The sequence below is a fragment of the Aquarana catesbeiana genome, linkage group LG02, assembly GCF_042186555.1.
Source record: "Aquarana catesbeiana isolate 2022-GZ linkage group LG02, ASM4218655v1, whole genome shotgun sequence".
Classification (NCBI taxonomy): Eukaryota; Metazoa; Chordata; class Amphibia; order Anura; family Ranidae; genus Aquarana; species Aquarana catesbeiana.
The window spans coordinates 163,545,389-163,563,863 of NC_133325.1; the positions used below are offsets into that span (position 1 = coordinate 163,545,389).

The 18,475-nt window shown below is 45.0% G+C and overlaps 1 protein-coding gene across 1 annotated transcript in view; it reads right to left on the reverse strand.

Moving 5' to 3' along the window:
• EEF1AKMT3 (EEF1A lysine methyltransferase 3) overlaps positions 1 to 14,001 on the reverse strand; it is a 33,438-nt gene extending 19,437 nt beyond the window's left edge. The window contains exons 1-2 of the mRNA XM_073613730.1: positions 13,762 to 14,001; positions 2,011 to 2,122 (exon numbers count right to left, since the gene is read on the reverse strand). Coding sequence (XP_073469831.1) covers positions 2,011 to 2,122; positions 13,762 to 13,932 — 283 coding nt within the window. The 5' untranslated portion in view covers positions 13,933 to 14,001. The remainder of the gene's footprint in view (positions 1 to 2,010; positions 2,123 to 13,761) is intronic.
• Positions 14,002 to 18,475: the final 4,474 nt, after the last annotated feature.

Genomic DNA, 18,475 nt, shown 5'->3' on the forward strand with positions numbered 1-18,475 from the left:
GAGAGCCTGTTCAGTTAATGTCTCCACCCTGTGCTTGCGCCATGCCTCCTCGTGGATGCTACATCCCACACATGGCGCCGTGCCTTGGCCCTGCCCCCTTCGTGCAACCCACGCGCGGGTGGCCTTCGGGTCCCGTAGACCCATCACGAGGGGAGGGAGGAGAGGCAGAGCCTAATAATGCTGAGCAGGAGGAAAAAAACTTCTGGAGCCGAAAACCAGGACCTCCGCATCCCTCACGGGGGGGGGGGGGGGGGGGGTTGTGGTATTGCAAGGGGAGCTTGACCAAAGTCCTGGGTCCCGGGGTCCAGCCCTGCAAGGAGAGGCGTTACAGGCAAAACCTCGTTCTTATATGAGGCCTCTGTACCATCCACCTTGGCCTCAGTGGTACTTTGGATGGATCTGGTCTGTGGAGGCTATTTAAATCCAGCAAGGATCCCTCCAGTGGAGCTCTTCAGAGGACATTTTCACTCGTGACCAACACCTTAGACACTGGCGAAAAAACTGAGGAACTCCTGGTAGGAGGAGGGAGTATATAGGGAGTGAACTTCCTGTATTGGGTATGCCAGTGTCCATCACCTGAAGGTGCCTATATACCCATATAGTTAATAACTATGGCTCTTCGTCCTGTGATGTACGATAAAGAAAAAGTTTTTGGCTTAAAGTGTTACTAAACCCAGAACCCTGCATTCACTATATCTGGTCTCCCACAGTACACAGAACATAGAAATGCAATTATTTTAGTAAATATAAACTGCTAAATACCTTTTCTCATCAGCAGTATATAGCAGTCTTGTGATTTCTATCAGTGTTTGGCCGAGCACTGGTTTAAGCTTGTAAGAGGAGTTTCCATTCTACTCTGACTGTTCTATGAGGCTGAAGGACCCCCGACCCTCTGTCTGGACAGTGCTGATTGGCCCTGTGCTGATCACATATCACATGCACCCTCCCAAAAAAAAAAAAAAAAAAACTCTCTAGCAATACACCCCAAACTGTGCATGTGCAGAGTGCCTCCAAGGCTCTCTACTATCAGGAGATGGATTGGGGACAGTGGAAGAAAGGGAGGTTCAGAGAAGACAGGATCAACAGCCTTTTTACACAATGCGGAGAATTACCCCTTAGGTTCCACAGTGAGTATAACAAGCATGCTTTACTGCATATACAGTCTGATTTTACTGTTGTGAGTTTAGTAACACTTTAAATCATGGATAGAATAGGCAATAGTTAGAACAGTTGTCTTTTTTTTTTTTGCTATCTTTGTTCCATTGGAGAAGTTTGCATTTACCGCTTGTTTACTCCTTGCTTCAGAGACACAACAATTAAGTGGAAAGCTCTCCAAAGTGGGGTTAAACCCCTGTTGTCATATGTCCCCCATTAACATATTTCACCAAACAAGCTGCTGATAAGGCCTGTGATTCTTTTTAACACTGGAAAAAATACCATTGTAGGTCCAGTTCCCTTCTAGCTTGTTTACATTGTTGCCAATCAAACCCTGATGAAGGAAGCATTGTGACCCCCAAATTGCATTGGCTATTTTTCTGGATTGTAGTCTTGACTACAATCCAGACAGTCTTCTGGTGCAATAAAGTTGTATCTGGACCTCTTAGCAGTGGTGAGGAGCTTCAATTTCGAATCTCGTTATACTTTCACTCCTGTCCTGTTTCAATAACAACTGCAAAATTCTGGATAGCCCACCACTATTTATCCTGTTGATGATGGTCACCAGCTCATACAGAGAAGAATAATAATCTCCCCAACGGGGACAAAGACAGCAATAAAAACCTGACAGAGGTTTGTGGCAGAGCACACAAGTTTGATAAAATAAACCCCCCACCCCACATCCAAATATTGTTACTCACAAAAATTCTGCTAAAAGAAAGTTTATAATTCATACTATCCTTTACCAAAATTATATTTCAGCATTTTTATTTTGAATTATGTAGGTCAGTTCAGACAGTAACCACTAAGCAGTGCAAGGTTTTTCTTGACAATGCATTTATCTTGCTGACATACCTAGTAAAGATAGCAGTATCCCCACAATCCCAGTTCCAGCACCCAGCTCAATAATCTTCTTTCCTTTGAAGTTCAGTTTCTGCTCTTCAAAGTAAGTGCACAAATTTAGAGCCTGTAATGCAAAAATCAGAGCAAATTAATAAAATACCATTACTAATGACTAGAGTTTAACCTCAGCCAAGCACACAGGTCTAAACCATATCATATAAAACTACAGGACAGAATTCAGCATGCATCTAAAGTGTATTTCAAGCCAGTCTGGATAGAGTGAATATGTATTAGCAATGCTGCCAAGGTGTTATTGCTGTTGTGTCCCTACTATGGAGGGTAACCCCCTCTATTTAACCTGGTGACCACTGTCACAGGGAATTAAAAGTAACCCTGTCAACACAGGGTCAATTAAAAAATAAGGCCAGTTGCCATTTGTACCGTTGGTTATTTAGTGAGGGGGCGCAATGGACACCTTCACTGCCATTGTGCCATTTGATGGATGTCCAGTGTGTCCTTGTGCCTTTAACCACTTGCTACCCAGGTCAATTCTGACACTTGATGTAAAAATTATCATTTTCTTGCTAGAAAATCACTCAAATGTTTTTTTAGCAGAGACCCTAGAGAATAAAATGGTGGCCATTGCAAACTTTTATCTCGCACGGTATTTGTGCAGTAATTTCTCAAACGTGTTTTTTTTTTGGAATTGCGCCAAACTTTGGTACTTAAAAATCCCCATAGGCGACGCTTTAAATTTTTTACAGGTTACCTGTTCAGAGTTACAGAGGAGGTCTGTAACTTTTTTGACACTTTTTTTTACTTTTTTTATCAATTGTATTCCTGTTACAAGGAACGTAAACATCTCTTGTAATAGGAATAGTGCTTGACAGGTCCTCTTTACAGCGAGATCTGGGGTCAGTAAGTCCCCACATCTCGCTTCTAGGCTGAAAAGCCTGAAAAAAAAAAAATAAACAATCCTGGCTTCCCAGCCGAGGCGATGGCATTTTTTCAAATGTAGAGCCCGGGTGTGACGTCATAACATATCAGATCATAGAGATGTCCGGGGGCAATCTGGCCCGCTGGATTCTCTATGGTAAATTTCCGGCATGGATCGATTCCTTCTCCCTCTTGCGGATCGTACAGGCGAGCCGGGAGAAGCAGCGGAGGGCGGCAGGACGGTGGGGCCCTCCTCTACCGCTGCCTGCAAGAACGATCAAGCGGCTGAACAGCCGCTATGATTGTTCTTAAGCTACAGGGAATCGTCGACTCTAAAAGAAGATATCTGAATGATGCCTGTAGCTGCAGGCATTATTCAGATATCACCACTCAAAGTCGACGACGTCATTGGCGTCATTGGGCGGGAAGTGGTTAAGGAGGGGTGGGCTACCTCCAGGCTTACCTGCCCTCAATCTATCCATTATTATATACAGTATGTGCTCCTACTATGGAGGCTCTCAAAATTTCTAGTGTTAGGACTAAAGATAATACTGCAGCTTACGCATGTATTTGCAAATGTGTGGGCATTTTAAGACTGCTACAAAACTGATCTGATCTTTATACCATTCCCTTTGTTAGATAACAACCTGAGTCCTAGTGCCTGTGCTTTATAAAAACAAACAAAATTTAAAAAAAAAAGTAAATTTCTACCCGTTTTCACAGCGCCTCCCGACGCTCACCTGACTCCCAGCTCTCTCCTCCCTGCCTGACATCAGTGGGAGTTCTCGGCCCCGCCTGCTGGAACCGTTAGACGGGGAGAGGAGAGAGGCGGGGGTCACGTGAGCACCAAAAGGCGCTGTGAAAACAGGTAGAAATCGTTTTGGTTTTTCATAAAGCACAGGGCTGTTATCTAACAGAGGAGATGCTATAAAGGTCAGACAGTGGCTTAACAAACCAATTTAATGACCATAGTCTGAACACAGGTGCACTTTAAGCCAACCACATATTTAGCACTCTGATATTGCCCTATCGTGCACTGCAACACGATGATGTGATGCTAGCCTCAGACCTACAACTCTTCAGTCAGCAACACTCAAGTTCTCTGCTGATTCGAAAGCTAGGGTCCTTCTCTGCTGCTGCCAAGGAACAGGCTTTTCTACTCAGTAGCAGTTGCTTTCTAAGGAAAATGAGAGGCAAGACTTTGCACACACTTTTTATTTTTTTGGAGTATTTGCACAGGCATTTTTATGCACGTTTTTGGCTTGAGTAATGTTTTCAAAATGATTTTTCACCAACGGAAATCTAATTTCTAGGCAAGAAAACGCTCCCAAAATGCATGTATTCACATCCTACAAAGCCACACAAAGTTAAAAAGTTATGGTGTCTGTGGGGGAGAGGAACCCAAGCATGCTGTCGGGGGGCTAGAGTGTGTTCACTTAGCAACATGTTACACCCTAAATATGGGTATGACATACAGGAAAAGGTAGAGTTAGCCTCATATCTCTAATAATCCTCCAAATTAGGGCGATTGCTACTACATACGACTGCATGTGTAGTGATCACTAATGTAAAATCACAGGCAATCAGACTAGCAAAATTCACCCCTGTGCACTGAGCTTTAGTTACAAACATGCAACATGCAGCTTTCAGAGTCTAGAATTAGGATAACAGCACATAAGTTTTAAAAAGAGTCAGCAATGGCAATGCCTAGGTTTCTTGGCAGAGGATAAAATCAGATGTGTGCATATAGCAGCCCTGGTGAGAGACTACCTTATTCCAGTTTTGGCTGTGGTATATACAGAAATAATTGGTAGTATTGACCAATCATAACCTCTGGAAAGTAGTATTCTCTTTTAAGGAAAACAGCACACACATTTCTGAACAGGTTTGGTCAGTTTTTAGTAAGGACATTCCTGTAGTATTTGTGCAAAACAACTAGTAAAAACATTCCTGCATTCTATGGCCAGGTTGGTATGCAGCCATCTTCTCAATAGCCCCTCAATCAGCATTGCGTACATTTTTAGGTATTAGTGCGCCATGACAAGGGAAAAAAAATGTCAATTCCAGTTGTTACGACGCAGGTGGCCATTGCACCCTACTGTCCTCTGTCGCTACGACGCAGGTGGCCATTGCACCCTACTGTCCACTGTCGCTACGACGCAGGTGGCCATTGCACCCTACTGTCCACTGTCGCTACGACGCAGGTGGCCATTGCACCCTACTGTCCACTGTCGCTACGACGCAGGTGGCCATTGCACCCTACTGTCCACTGTCGCTACGACGCAGGTGGCCATTGCACCCTACTGTCCACTGTCGCTACGACGCAGGTGGCCATTGCACCCTACTGTCCACTGTCGCTACGACGCAGGTGGCCATTGCACCCTACTGTCCACTGTCGCTACGACGCAGGTGGCCATTGCACCCTACTATCCTCTGTCGCTACGACGCAGGTGGCCATTGCACCCTACTGTCCTCTGTCGCTACGACGCAGGTGGCCATTGCACCCTACTGTCCTCTGTTGCTACGACGCAGGTGGCCATTGCACCCTACTGTCCTCTGTCGCTACGACGCAGGTGGCCATTGCACCCTACTGTCCTCTGTCGCTACGACGCAGGTGGCCATTGCAGCCTACTGTCCTCTGTCGCTACGACGCAGGTGGCCATTGCACCCTACTGTCCTCTGTCGCTACGACGCGGCTGGCCATTGCACCCTACTGTCCTCTGTCGCTACGACGCGGGTGGCCATTGCACCCTACTGTCCTCTGTTGCTACAACGCAGGTGGCCATTGCACCCTATTGTCGCCTGTTGCTACAACATAGGTGGCTATTGCACCCTACTGTTCTCTGTTGCTACGACACAGGTGGTTATTGCACCCTACTGTCCTCTGTAGCTAGAATGCAGATGGCTATTACGCCCACTGTCCTCTGTTACTATGATGCAGGTGGCTATTGCACTCTAGTGTGCTCTGTTGCTAGGATGCAGGTGGCTATTGCACCCTACTGTCCTCTGTTGCTACGACACAGGTGGCTATTGCACCCTACTGTCCTCTGTTGCTACGACACAGGTGGCTATTGCATCCTACTGTCCTCTGTTGCTACGACACAGGTGGCTATTGCATCCTACTGTCCTCTGTTGCTACGACGCAGATAGCTATTGCACCCTATTGTCCTCTATAGCTACAATGCAGATGGCCATTATGCCCTACTGTCCTCTATTACTACGATGCAGGTGGCTATTGCACTCTATTGTGCTCTGTTGCTAAGATGCAGGTGGCTATTGCGCCCTAGTGTCCTCTGTTGCTAGGGGGCAGGTGGCTATTTCCACCTACTGTCCTCTGTTGCTACAATGCAGATGGCCATTGCTGTTTACTTCCTCTTTTGCTAGGATGCAGGTGACTATTGCACCCTAGTGTCCTTTGTTGCTAGCATGGAGGTGGTTATTGCTGCTTAGATTCCTCCGTTACTAGCATGTAGATGACTAATGCAGCCTAGTGTCCTTTGTAGCCAAGATTCAGGCTGCTCTTGCACTAAAATAAATACTTACGCGTGCCACATCCATACCCATGTAATAGGCACTGGCATTTACAGGTGCACACCGCACATTTTGTAATACGGACAGAAATACACTGCAGTGGTGGCCCCTGGGCCCTCTAAATACAGGTCTATGATATACTGTACGGCCATACGTCACTATTTACCTTTGCACGCATGTAGCCTTACCTGTCCATGTTCTTCCCAGACCAATGCTGTACAATCATCCAGGGACCACACAGTCTCTGCTGCTATCTTGTGTTAGAAGAAAATCCTATTTATTACTATGGAGAGAGAGGTCAGTTATCATGCATCCTAAGAACAGACAACCTCTCCATAGTAATGAATGGGATGCAGGCACTAGCTAGAGAGGGATGTTTGCTGCAGCAACAGCGGTGTGCCCCCAGGAGGTGCAATGTGCCGTATAGGAGGGTGAAGGTTGTAGTATAGAAGGGTGCAGTGTGTAGTACAGAAGGGTGCAGTGTGTAGTACAGAAGGGTACAGTGTGTAGAATAGAAGGGTGTAGTATAGAAGGGTACAGGGGTGCAGTGTGTAGTATATAAGGGTGCAGTATAGAAGGGTTCAGTATAGAAGGGTGCTGTGGGTAGTATAGAAGGGTGCTGTGAGTAGTATAGAAGAGTGCAGTGTGTAGTATGGAAGAGTGCAGTGTGTAGTATGGAAAAGTGCAAGGTGCAGTATAGAAGGGTGCAAGGTGCAGTATAGAAGGGTGTAGTATAGAAGACTGTAGTATAGAAGGGTGCAGTGTGTAGTATAGAAGGGTGTAATATAGAAGGGTGAAAGGTGTAGTATAGAAGGGTGAAAGGTGTAGTATAGAAGGGTGAAAGGTGTAGTATAGAAGGGTGAAAGGTGTAGTATAGAAGGGTGCAGTGAGTAGTATAGAAGGGTGCCGTGAGTAGTATAGAAGGGTGCCGTGAGTAGTATAGAAGGGTGCCAAGAGTAGTATAGAAGGGTGCAGTATAGAAGAGTGGAGTGTGTAGTATAGAAGGGTGCAGGGTGTATTATCAGAGGGTGTAGTATAGAAGGGTGTAGTATAAAATAGTGCAGTGTGTAGTATAGAAGGGTGCAAGGTGTAGTATAGAAGGGTGCAAGGTGTAGTATAGAAGGGTGCAAGGTGTAGTATAGAAGGGTGCAAGGTGTAGTATAGAAGGGTGCAAGGTGTAGTATAGAAGGGTGCAAGGTGTAGTATAGAAGGGTGCAAGGTGTAGTATAGAAGGGTGCAAGGTGTAGTATAGAAGGGTGCAGTGAGTAGTATAGAAGGGTGCAGTGAGTAGTATAGAAGGGTGCAGTGAGTAGTATAGAAGGGTGCAGTATAGAAGAGTGCAGTGTGTAGTATAGAAGGGTGCAGTATAGAAGAGTGCAGTGTGTAGTATAGAAGGGTGCAGTATAGAAGAGTGCAGTGTGTAGTATAGAAGGGTGCAAGGTGTAGTATAGAAGGGTGTAGTATAGAAGGGTATAGTATAGAAGGGTGTAGTGTGTAGTATAGAAGGGTGTAGTATAGAAGGGTGCAGTGTGTAGTATAGAAGGGTGTAGTGTGTAGTATAGAAGGGTGTAGTATAGAAGGGTGCAGTGTGTAGTATAGAAGGGTGTAGTATAGAGGGTGCAGTGTGTAGTATAGAAGGGTGTAGTATAGAAGGGTGCAGTGTGTAGTATAGAAGGGTGCAGTGTGTAGTATAGAAGGGTGCAGTGTGTAGTATAGAAGGGTGTAGTATAGAAGGTTGCAGTGTGAAGTATAGATGAGTGTTGATTAGAAGAGTGTTGATTAGAAGAGTGTTGATTAGAAGGGTGCAGGGTGTAGTATAGAAAGGTGTAGTGTGTAGTATAGAAGGGTGTAGTATAGAGGGGTGTAGTATAGAAGGGTGTAGTGTGTAGTATAGAAGGGTGTAGTATAGAAGGGTGCAGTGTGTAGTATAGAAGGGTGTAGTATAGAGGGCTCAGTGTGTAGTATAGAAGGGTGTAGTGTGTAGTATAGAAGGGTGCAGTGTGTAGTATAGAAGGGTGCAGTGTGTAGTATAGAAGGGTGCAGTGTGTAGTATAGAAGGGTGCAGTGTGTAGTATAGAAGGGTGCAGTGTGTAGTATAGAAGGGTGTAGTGTGTAGTATAGAAGGGTGTAGTATAGAAGGTTGCAGTGTGAAGTATAGATGAGTGTTGATTAGAAGAGTGTTGATTAGAAGAGTGTTGATTAGAAGAGTGTTGATTAGAAGAGTGTTGATTAGAAGAGTGTTGATTAGAAGAGTGTTGATTAGAAGAGTGTTGATTAGAAGAGTGTTGTGTTGTATAGAAGAGTGTTGTATAGAAGGGTGTAGCATAGAAGGGTGTAGTATAGAAGGGTGCAGTATGTAGTATAAAAGGGTGTAGTATAGAAGGGTGCAGTGTGTAGTATAAAAGGGTGTAGTATAGAAGGGTGCAGTGTGTAGTATAAAAGGGTGTAGTATAAAAGGGTGTAGTATAGAAGGGTGCAGTGTGTAGTATAAAAGGGTGCAGTGTGTAGTATAAAAGGGTGTAATATAGAAGGGTGTAGTGTGTAGTATAGAAGGGTGCAGTATGTAGTATAGAAGGGTGCAGTGTGTAGTATAGAAGGGTGCAGTGTGTAGTATAGAAGGGTGCAGTGTGTAGTATAGAAGGGTGCAGTGTGTAGTATAGAAGGGTGCAGTGTGTAGTATAGAAGGGTGCAGTATAGCAGGGTGTAGTGTATAGTATAGAAGGGTGTAGTATAGAAGGGTGCAGTGTGTAGTATAGAAGGGTGTAGTATGGAAGGGTGCAGTGTGTAGTATAGAAGGGTGTAGTATAAAAGGGTGCAGTGTGTCGTATAGAAGGGTGTAGTATGGAAGGGCGCAGTGTGTCGTATAGAAGGGTGCAGTGTGTAGTATAGAAGGGTGTAGTATAGAAGGGTGTAGTATAGAAGGGTGCAGTATAGAAGGGTGCAGTATAGAAGGGTGCAGTGTATAGTATAGAAGGGTGTAGTGTGTAGTATAGATGAGTGTTGATTAGAAGGGTGTAGTATAGAAGGGTGCAGTGTGTAGTATAGAAGGGTGAAGTATAAAGGGGTGCAGTGTGTAGTATAGAAGGGTGCAGTGTGTAGTATAGAAGGGTGCAGTGTATAGTATAGAAGGGTGCAGTGTATAGTATAGAACGGTGTAGTATAGAAGGGTGCAGTGTGTAGTATAGAAGGGTGTGGTATAGAGGGTGCAGTGTGTAGTATAGAAGGGTGTAGTATAGAAGGGTGCAGTGTGTAGTATAGAAGGGTGTAGTATAGAAGGTTGCAGTGTGTAGTATAGGTGAGTGTTGATTAGAAGAGTGTTGATTAGAAGGGTGTTGTATAGAAGGGTGTTGTATAGAAGGGTGCAGTGTGTAGTATAGAAGGGTGAAATATAGAAGGGTGTAGTGTGTAGTATAGAAGGGTGCAGTGTGTACTATAGAAGGGTGCAGTATAGCATGGTGTAGTGTATAGTATAGAAGGGTGTAGTATAGAAGGGTGCAGTGTGTAGTATAGAAGGGTGTAGTATGGAAGGGCGCAGTGTGTCGTATAGAAGGGTGCAGTGTGTAGTATAGAAGGGTGCAGTATAGAAGGGTGCAGTATAGAAGGGTGCAGTGTATAGTATAGAAGGGTGCAGTGTGTAGTATAGAAGGGTGCAGTGTGTAGTATAGAAGGGTGTAGTATAGAAGGGTGCAGTGTATAGTATAGAAGGGTGCAGTGTGTAGTATAGAAGGATGTAGTTTAGAAGGTTGCAGTGTGTAGTATAGAAGGGTGTAGTATAGAAGGTTGCAGTGTGTAGTATAGAAGGGTGTAGTATAGAAGGTTGCAGTGTGTAGTATGGAAGGGTGTAGTATGGAAGGGTGTAGTATGGAAGGGTGTAGTATGGAAGGGTGCAGTGTGTAATATAGAAGGGTGTAGTATAGAAGGGTGCAGTGTGTAGTATAGAAGGGTGTAGTATGGAAGGGTGCAGTGTGTAGTATAGAAGGGTGTAGTATAGAAGGGTGTAGTATGGAAGGGTGTAGTATGGAAGGGTGCAGTGTGTAGTATAGAAGGGTGCAGTATAGAAGGGTGCAGTGTGTAGTATAGAAGGGTGTAGTATAGAAGGGTGCAGTGTATAGTATAGAAGGGTGCAGTGTGTAGTATAGATGAGTGTTGATTAGAAGGGTGTAGTATAGAAGGGTGCAGTGTGTAGTATAGAAGGGTGAAGTATAGAAGGGTGCAGTGTGTAGTATAGAAGGGTGCAGTGTGTAGTATAGAAGGGTGTAGTATAGAGGGTGTAGTGTATAGTATAGAACGGTGTAGTATAGAAGGGTGCAGTGTGTAGTATAGAAGGGTGTAGTATAGAAGGGTGCAGTGTGTAGTATAGAAGGGTGTAGTATAGAAGGGTGCAGTGTGTAGTATAGAAGGGTGTAGTATAGAAGGGTGCAGTGTGTAGTATAGAAGGGTGTAGTATAGAAGGTTGCAGTGTGTAGTATAGAAGAGTGTTGATTAGAAGAGTGTTGATTAGAAGAGTGTTGATTAGAAGAGTGTTGATTAGAAGGGTGCAGTGTGTAGTATAGAAGGGTGCAGTGTGTAGTATAGAAGGGTGAAATATAGAAGGGTGCACTGTGTACTATAGAAGGGTGCAGTGTGTACTATAGAAGGGTGCAGTGTGTACTATAGCAGGGTGTAGTATAGAAGGGTGTAGTATGGAAGGGTGCAGTGTGTAGTATAGAAGGGTGCAGTGTGTAGTATAGAAGGGTGCAGTGTGTAGTATAGAAGGGTGTAGTATAGAAGGGTGCAGTATTGAAGGGTGCAGTGTGTAGTATAGAAGTGTGCAGTATAGAAGGGTGCAGTGTGTAGTATAGAAGGGTGCAGCGTGTAGTATAGAAGGATGTAGTTTAGAAGGTTGCAGTGTGTAGTATAGAAGGGTGTAGTATAGATGAGTGTTGTATAGAAGGGTGTAGTATAGATGAGTGTTGTATAGAAGGGTGTAGTATGGGTGTAGTGTGTATTATAAAATGGGTGCAGTGTGTAGTATAGATGAGTGTTGATTAGAAGAGTGTAGTATGGAAGGGTGTAGTATGGAAGGGTGTAGTATGGAAGGGTGTAGTATGGAAGGGTGTAGTATGGAAGGGTGTAGTATGGAAGGGTGTAGTATGGAAGGGTGTAGTATGGAAGGGTGTAGTATGGAAGGGTGCAGTGTGTAGTATAGAAGGGTGCAGTATAGAAGGGTGCAGTGTGTAGTTTAGAAGGGTGTTGATTAGAAGGGTGTTGATTAGAAGAGTGTAGTATAGATGAGTGTTGTATAGAAGGGTGTAGTGTGTAGTATAGAAGGGTGAAGTATAAAAGGGTGCAGTGTGTAATATAGAAGGGTGCAGTATAGAATGGTGCAGTGTGTAATATAGAAGGGTGCAGTATAGAAGGTTGCAGTGTGTAGTATAGATGAGTGTTGTATAGATGAGTGTTGTATAGAAGTGTGTAGTATAGAAGTGTGTAGTATAGAAGTGTGTAGTATAGAAGTGTGTAGTATAGATGAGTGTTGTATAGAAGGGTGTAGTATAGGATGAGTGTTGTATAGAAGTGTGTAGTATAGATGACGAGTGTTGTATAGAAGTGTGTAGTATAGATGGGTGTTATATAGATGAGTATTGTATAGCAGTGTGTAGTATAGATGAGTGTTGTATAGAAGGGTGTAGTATAGATGAGTATTGTATAGAAGGGTGTAATATAGATGAGTATTGTATAGCAGTGTGTAGTATAGATGAGTGTTGTATAGATGAGTGTTGTATAGAAGGGTGTAGTATAGAAGTGTGTAGTATAGAAGTGTGTAGTATAGATGAGTGTTGTATAGAAGGGTGTAGTATAGGATGAGTGTTGTATATAAGTGTGTAGTATAGATGACGAGTGTTGTATAGAAGTGTGTAGTATAGATGGGTGTTATATAGATGAGTATTGTATAGCAGTGTGTAGTATAGATGAGTGTTGTATAGAAGGGTGTAGTATAGATGAGTATTGTATAGATGAGTGTAGTATAGATGAGTGTAGTATAGAAGGGTGTTATATAGATGAGTGTTGTATAGAAGTGTGTAGTATAGATGAGTATTGTATAGCAGTGTGTAGTATGGATGAGTGTTGTATAGAAGTGTGTAGTATAGATGAGTATTGTATAGCAGTGTGTAGTATGGATGAGTGTTGTATAGAAGGGTGTTATATAGAAGTGTGTAGTATAGATGAGTGTTGTATAGAAGGGTGTAGTATAGGATGAGTGTTGTATAGAAGTGTGTAGTATAGATGACGAGTGTTGTATAGAAGTGTGTAGTATAGATGGGTGTTATATAGATGAGTATTGTATAGCAGTGTGTAGTATAGATGAGTGTTGTATAGAAGGGTGTAGTATAGATGAGTATTGTATAGAAGGGTGTAATATAGATGAGTATTGTATAGCAGTGTGTAGTATAGATGAGTGTTGTATAGAAGGGTGTAGTATAGAAGTGTGTAGTATAGAAGTGTGTAGTATAGAAGTGTGTTGTATAGAAGGGTGTAGTATAGGATGAGTGTTGTATATAAGTGTGTAGTATAGATGACGAGTGTTGTATAGAAGTGTGTAGTATAGATGGGTGTTATATAGATGAGTATTGTATAGCAGTGTGTAGTATAGATGAGTGTTGTATAGAAGGGTGTAGTATAGATGAGTATTGTATAGATGAGTGTAGTATAGATGAGTGTAGTATAGAAGGGTGTTATATAGATGAGTGTTGTATAGAAGTGTGTAGTATAGATGAGTATTGTATAGCAGTGCGTAGTATGGATGAGTGTTGTATAGAAGTGTGTAGTATAGATGAGTATTGTATAGCAGTGTGTAGTATGGATGAGTGTTGTATAGAAGGGTGTTATATAGAAGTGTGTAGTATAGAAGGGTGTTATATAGATGAGTATTGTATAGCAGTGTGTAGTATAGATGAGTGTTGTATAGAAGTGTGTAGTATAGATGAGTGTAGCATAGATGAGTGTAGCATAGATGAGTGTAGTATAGAAGGGTGTTATATAGATGAGTATTGTATAGCAGTGTGTAGTATAGATGAGTGTTGTATAGAAGTGTGTAGTATAGAAGGGTGTTATATAGATGAGTGTTGTATAGATGAGTGTAGCATAGATGAGTGTAGTATAGAAGGGTGTTATATAGATGAGTATTGTATAGCAGTGTGTAGTATAGATGGGTGCTGTGTGTATGATGAACGGAGCACACTACAATGGAAGGAGATGATTTGGCTGCACACATCTCCCACCAATAATAATATACACTCCCCTCCCCCTACTTACAGCTTCCCACACCGGAGCCGCCACCCCGAGATTAGAGCCGTAGTGCTGAGTGATGGACAGTCGTTGTCCGCAGAACGTATAGCGGCTCTCCTCAGTGTACGTGTCGGAGAATAGAGAGGCCAGGTCCCTTGGCAGCACATCATTCAGGCCGCTCTCATCCTCCATGTACATGGCTGAGCTCAGTCCATGCTGCTTCCTGTTAGTAACACGTCACAGAGCGCCACGTGTGAGGAGCAGAGCTGAGTTATCTGAGTAGTACAGTATTGGGAGAGCTCTGTGTGGGCTCCTCAGTCTTATCACAGATACACAGCTCTGATATACAGGGGAACAAATGTCCTCATTCCCCCGCCTACAGGGGCCCTTCTACAATAAATGATATTACTTTCTTTTCTAAATGTCTCTTGGGAAGCTTTGGTTTGCCAGCAATCGTCTGTAAAGGCCGGTGTTCTGCCAACTCACCAAAATCTCCAACTTCTTCACTTCTGGTGACTCTCCAGCAGAAGTAATTGCAGATTGTCTGTTTTCACAGAACACGGGCAGCATATACACTACAGTCAGGGCCGGATTTGCCATAAGGCCACCGAGGCCAGGCCTCGGGGCGGCAGTGGTGCAGGGGCGACGCCGCTCCTGCGGCGACTTCGCGGCCGCCCCCCCCCTTTCGGGCTGCTCCTTAAAGATGATTAAGGGCACCGGTGCCCTTAGAAAAGATGGCCGCGAGCCACCCACTACTGCGCATGCGCAGTTCTGAAGCGGCCGGGCTCGGGAAAACTCATATGCGCTCGGCCGGGCGGCGCATGCGCAGTAGCGTGATTTCACCGCCCGGCGCCATTTTTTAAAAGATTAAGAAGTAATGTCAGCGGTGCGGCGGCGGGGGGAGAGAGATGACATCTCTCATTGCCAGCACCGCTGTTCCGCCCTCCTTTATATGGTGCCAGACAGGCAGCATGGCAAGTGACATCAACATCTGGTGGCAGCGTGGCAAGTGACATCCCCATCTGGTGGCAGCGTGGCAAGTGACATCAACATCTGGTGGCAGCCTGGCAAGTGACGTCTCCATCTGGTGGCAGCATGGCAAGTGACATCCCCATCTGGTGGCAGCGTGGCAAGTGACATCCCCATCTGGTGGCAGCGTGGCAAGTGACATCAACATCTGGTGGCAGTGTGGCAAGTGACGTCTCCATCTGGTGGCAGTGTGGCAAGTGACATCAACATCTGGTGGCAGCATGGCAAGTGACATCCTCATCTGGTGGCAGCGTGGCAAGTGACATCCCCATCTGGTGGCAGCATGGCAAGTGACATCCCCATCTGGTGGCAGCATGGCAAGTGACATCCCCATCTGGTGGCAGCCAGGCAGTGTGGCAAGTGACATCTCCATCTGGTGGCAGCGTGGCAAGTGACATCTCCATCTGGTGGCAGCGTGGCAAGTGACATCTCCATCTGGTGGCAGCGTGGCAAGTGACATCTCCATCTGGTGGCAGCGTGGCAAGTGACATCTCCATCTGGTGGCAGTGTGGCAAGTGACATCTCCATCTGGTGGCAGCCAGGCAGTGTGGCAAGTGACATCTCCATCTGGTGGCAGCATGGCAAGTGACATCCCCATCTGGTGGCAGGCAGAGTGGCAAGTGACATCTCCATCTGGTGGCAGCATGGCAAGTGACATCTCCATCTGGTGGCAGCGTGGCAAGTGACATCCCCATCTGGTGGCAGCGTGGCAAGTGACATCCCCATCTGGTGGCAGCCAGGCAGTGTGGCAAGTGACATCTCCATCTGGTGGCAGCCAGGCAGTGTGGCAAGTGACATCTCCATCTGGTGGCAGCCAGGCAGTGTGGCAAGTGACATCTCCATCTGGTGGCAGGCATAGTGTCAAGTGACAAGCGATGGTGGCAAGTGACGCGCTCAGGGCTCCCAATGATTCTGCATTATGGTGAGTTGAACTATTTCATTTTATATTACAATGTAATGATAGAAATAATGTGTTTCAATCATCCTGACACCATACCAACCATGGTGCCGGGGATGATTGAGGCACTAACACCAGCAATTTCCCTGAAAAATTGCCCGCAAAAAATTGTTACCCCGCGCGCTTACCCTGAAGTACAATTAAAGCCAGTTGTTTTCAGTGTTCTCGTGTGTGGAGATATGTTTTTAATTGATCTATTGTAGCAGTCATCGATTAAAGGACGAGAATGGTGGTGTGTGTGTGTGTGGGGGGGCGGCATTGAAGGATCCGGCCTTGGGGCGGCAAAGGGAGTAAATCCGGGCCTGACTACAGTACACGATATGAGTGGACATTGTTAGTCCGCCCGCTAGTAACTAAAAACATGGCAGCAACTATTTTTTTCCTCCCTACCCAGTGTTCTGGCAAATCAGCCAACTCATCGTCTACCGTAGTGTATATGTTGCAGGTGTTCTGTGAAAACTGCCAACTCGTTGAATTATTGCGGCTGAAGAGTCACCAGAATTGATGTGGTTGGAGATTTTGACGAGTTGGCTCTTTTGACAGAACCAACTTAGTGCCTTCCCGACATCCTATTCATTTCATACAGGTTGCTGAACCTGCAAAAAGTACGGCAAGAGCGATTTTTAAAATCATGCCACACCATACTGCATGGTACTACCAGCTTCCTGGATGCATTTGGGTGCCATTACCTGCATGCATCTTACAGAGGGAAAGCCTTCCCATGCAGTTGGGAAGTGCATGTTTCCCGAACCGTAAGTGGACCCCGATGGCTTGTTCACATGTGTAGAAATGTGCATTTTTTTTAATGCAAGAACCACAAAGAAAACAATTGTAAGTGTTCCACCCAAAAACAAAAAAAAATAAAACCCAGCAGCTACACATACTACAGCTACTGGCTTTTAACAATAGGACACTTACTGTCCTGGAGTCCAGCGATGTCGGCACTGCAGCTGATGTTTCCATCATTTGTCGGGTGCTGCCTTACGGATTCACGCCGGGAACCCTACTGTGCACGCGCAAGGCCCCGCTCCTCTCTCCTACTGGCCCAGCGACAGGGAGAGGAGGAGGGAGCCCCGTGGTGATGTTATGGGCCGCGGCCCGGACTCCCAAAAGTGGGAACAGGATACCTGTCAAAGATGGGTATCCTGTTTCCCCCCCCCCCCCCCCCCGGAAGGTGCCAATTGTGGCACAGGAGGGGGAGGGGAGACAAATGAGCGGAAGTTCCACTTTTGGGTGGAACTCCACTTTAAAGTGGGAACCCCACTTTAAATGAAACAATAAAAAAAAAAATTTCTTTAAATATAGTGCCTGGGGGGTCCCCTTAGTCTCTGCAAAGTGGTCCATCTGTAGAATGTATAACACATGCTGCAGCAAAAATGAAATTTCTAAAGAAAAAAAAAAATAGTCAAATCACAATTAAATCGACTGCGCTTGCAATTTCCAGCACCCGTCAAAAAAAAAAAAAAAAAAAAAAAAGAGAAAGAAAAAAAAGCCGTAGGGTCCCCCCAGTCCATACCAGGCCCTATGGGGGTTGGCTGTCGGTGCATCGTTCGCCGCCCCCCCCCAAAAAAAAAAAACACCATCTGCCACTGTCCAGACCTAGTCTGCAGAGGTTCCATCAACATGAGACAAGGGGGCTAAGGTTGCAAGGTGTGTGAATCCAGAGGAAACTTCCGAGCCCTTGGACCCTCCTTCACCAGTCCACCACCCATTCCTGAACCAGTTGAAATGCTCTTACTCCCCAGATATTGGCTGTATTGTAAATTTCTTAAAGGAATACACAACCAGTCCAGCACTTAAGACAGCAACCCGAACCATTACCTTACCACTATGTATAGATTCCTCTAGTCACACAGTGTATATTATATATGTACACAATATTGTCAAAAGTATTGGGACACCTGACTTTACATGACCATTAATGGCCCACCCTTTGCAGCTATAACAGCTTCAACTCTTCTGAGAAGGCTGTCCACAAGGTTAAGGAGTGTGTCTATGGGAATATTTGACCATTCTTCCAGAAGTACATTTGTGAGGTCAGGCACTGATGTTGGAGGAGAAGGCCTGGCTCACAGTCTTCGCTCTGATTCATCACAAAGGTGTTCTATCAGGTTGAAGCTAGAGCTCTGTTCAGGCCAGTCGAGTTCCTCCCCTCTAAACTCGCTCTTTCATGTCTTTATGGACCTTAATTTGTGCACTGGTCTAAATCATTTGGTGGAGGGGGATTATGGTGTGGGGTTGTTTTTCAGGAGTTGGGCTTTTTGGTCCCCTAGTTCCAGTGAAGGGAACTCTTAAGGCATCAGCACACCAAGACATTTTGAACAATTTCATGCTCCCAACTTTGTGGGTACAGTTTGGGGATGGCCCTTTCTGTTCCAGCATGACTGTGCACCAGTCATGCAGGAAGCGTGGCCTCGCTTTTCGTTTTCTGTGTGACGGGATCCGAGAGCACATTTTTTTTATAGTGCTAGGTTTCTGTCTAGCAAAAAGTTTTTGCTTTTCTTTGTTTCTCATTTAATTTCACCTCCTCACTCTTCCCTTTTTCTTTTTCTTTTCTTCTTCCATCTCGGGAGTCACCAATATCTGTCTCCACATGGATTTCAACATGACTCGCTTGTCATTGACCTCCTACAATGTTAAAGGGCTCAATAGCCCAGAAAAACACTTTAAAACAGACAGCATTCCCAAACTGGGTAGCAGCAGATTCACTATTGTGTACCACAATGCCTTCCCGGACTCTAAGTCCAAAGGAGT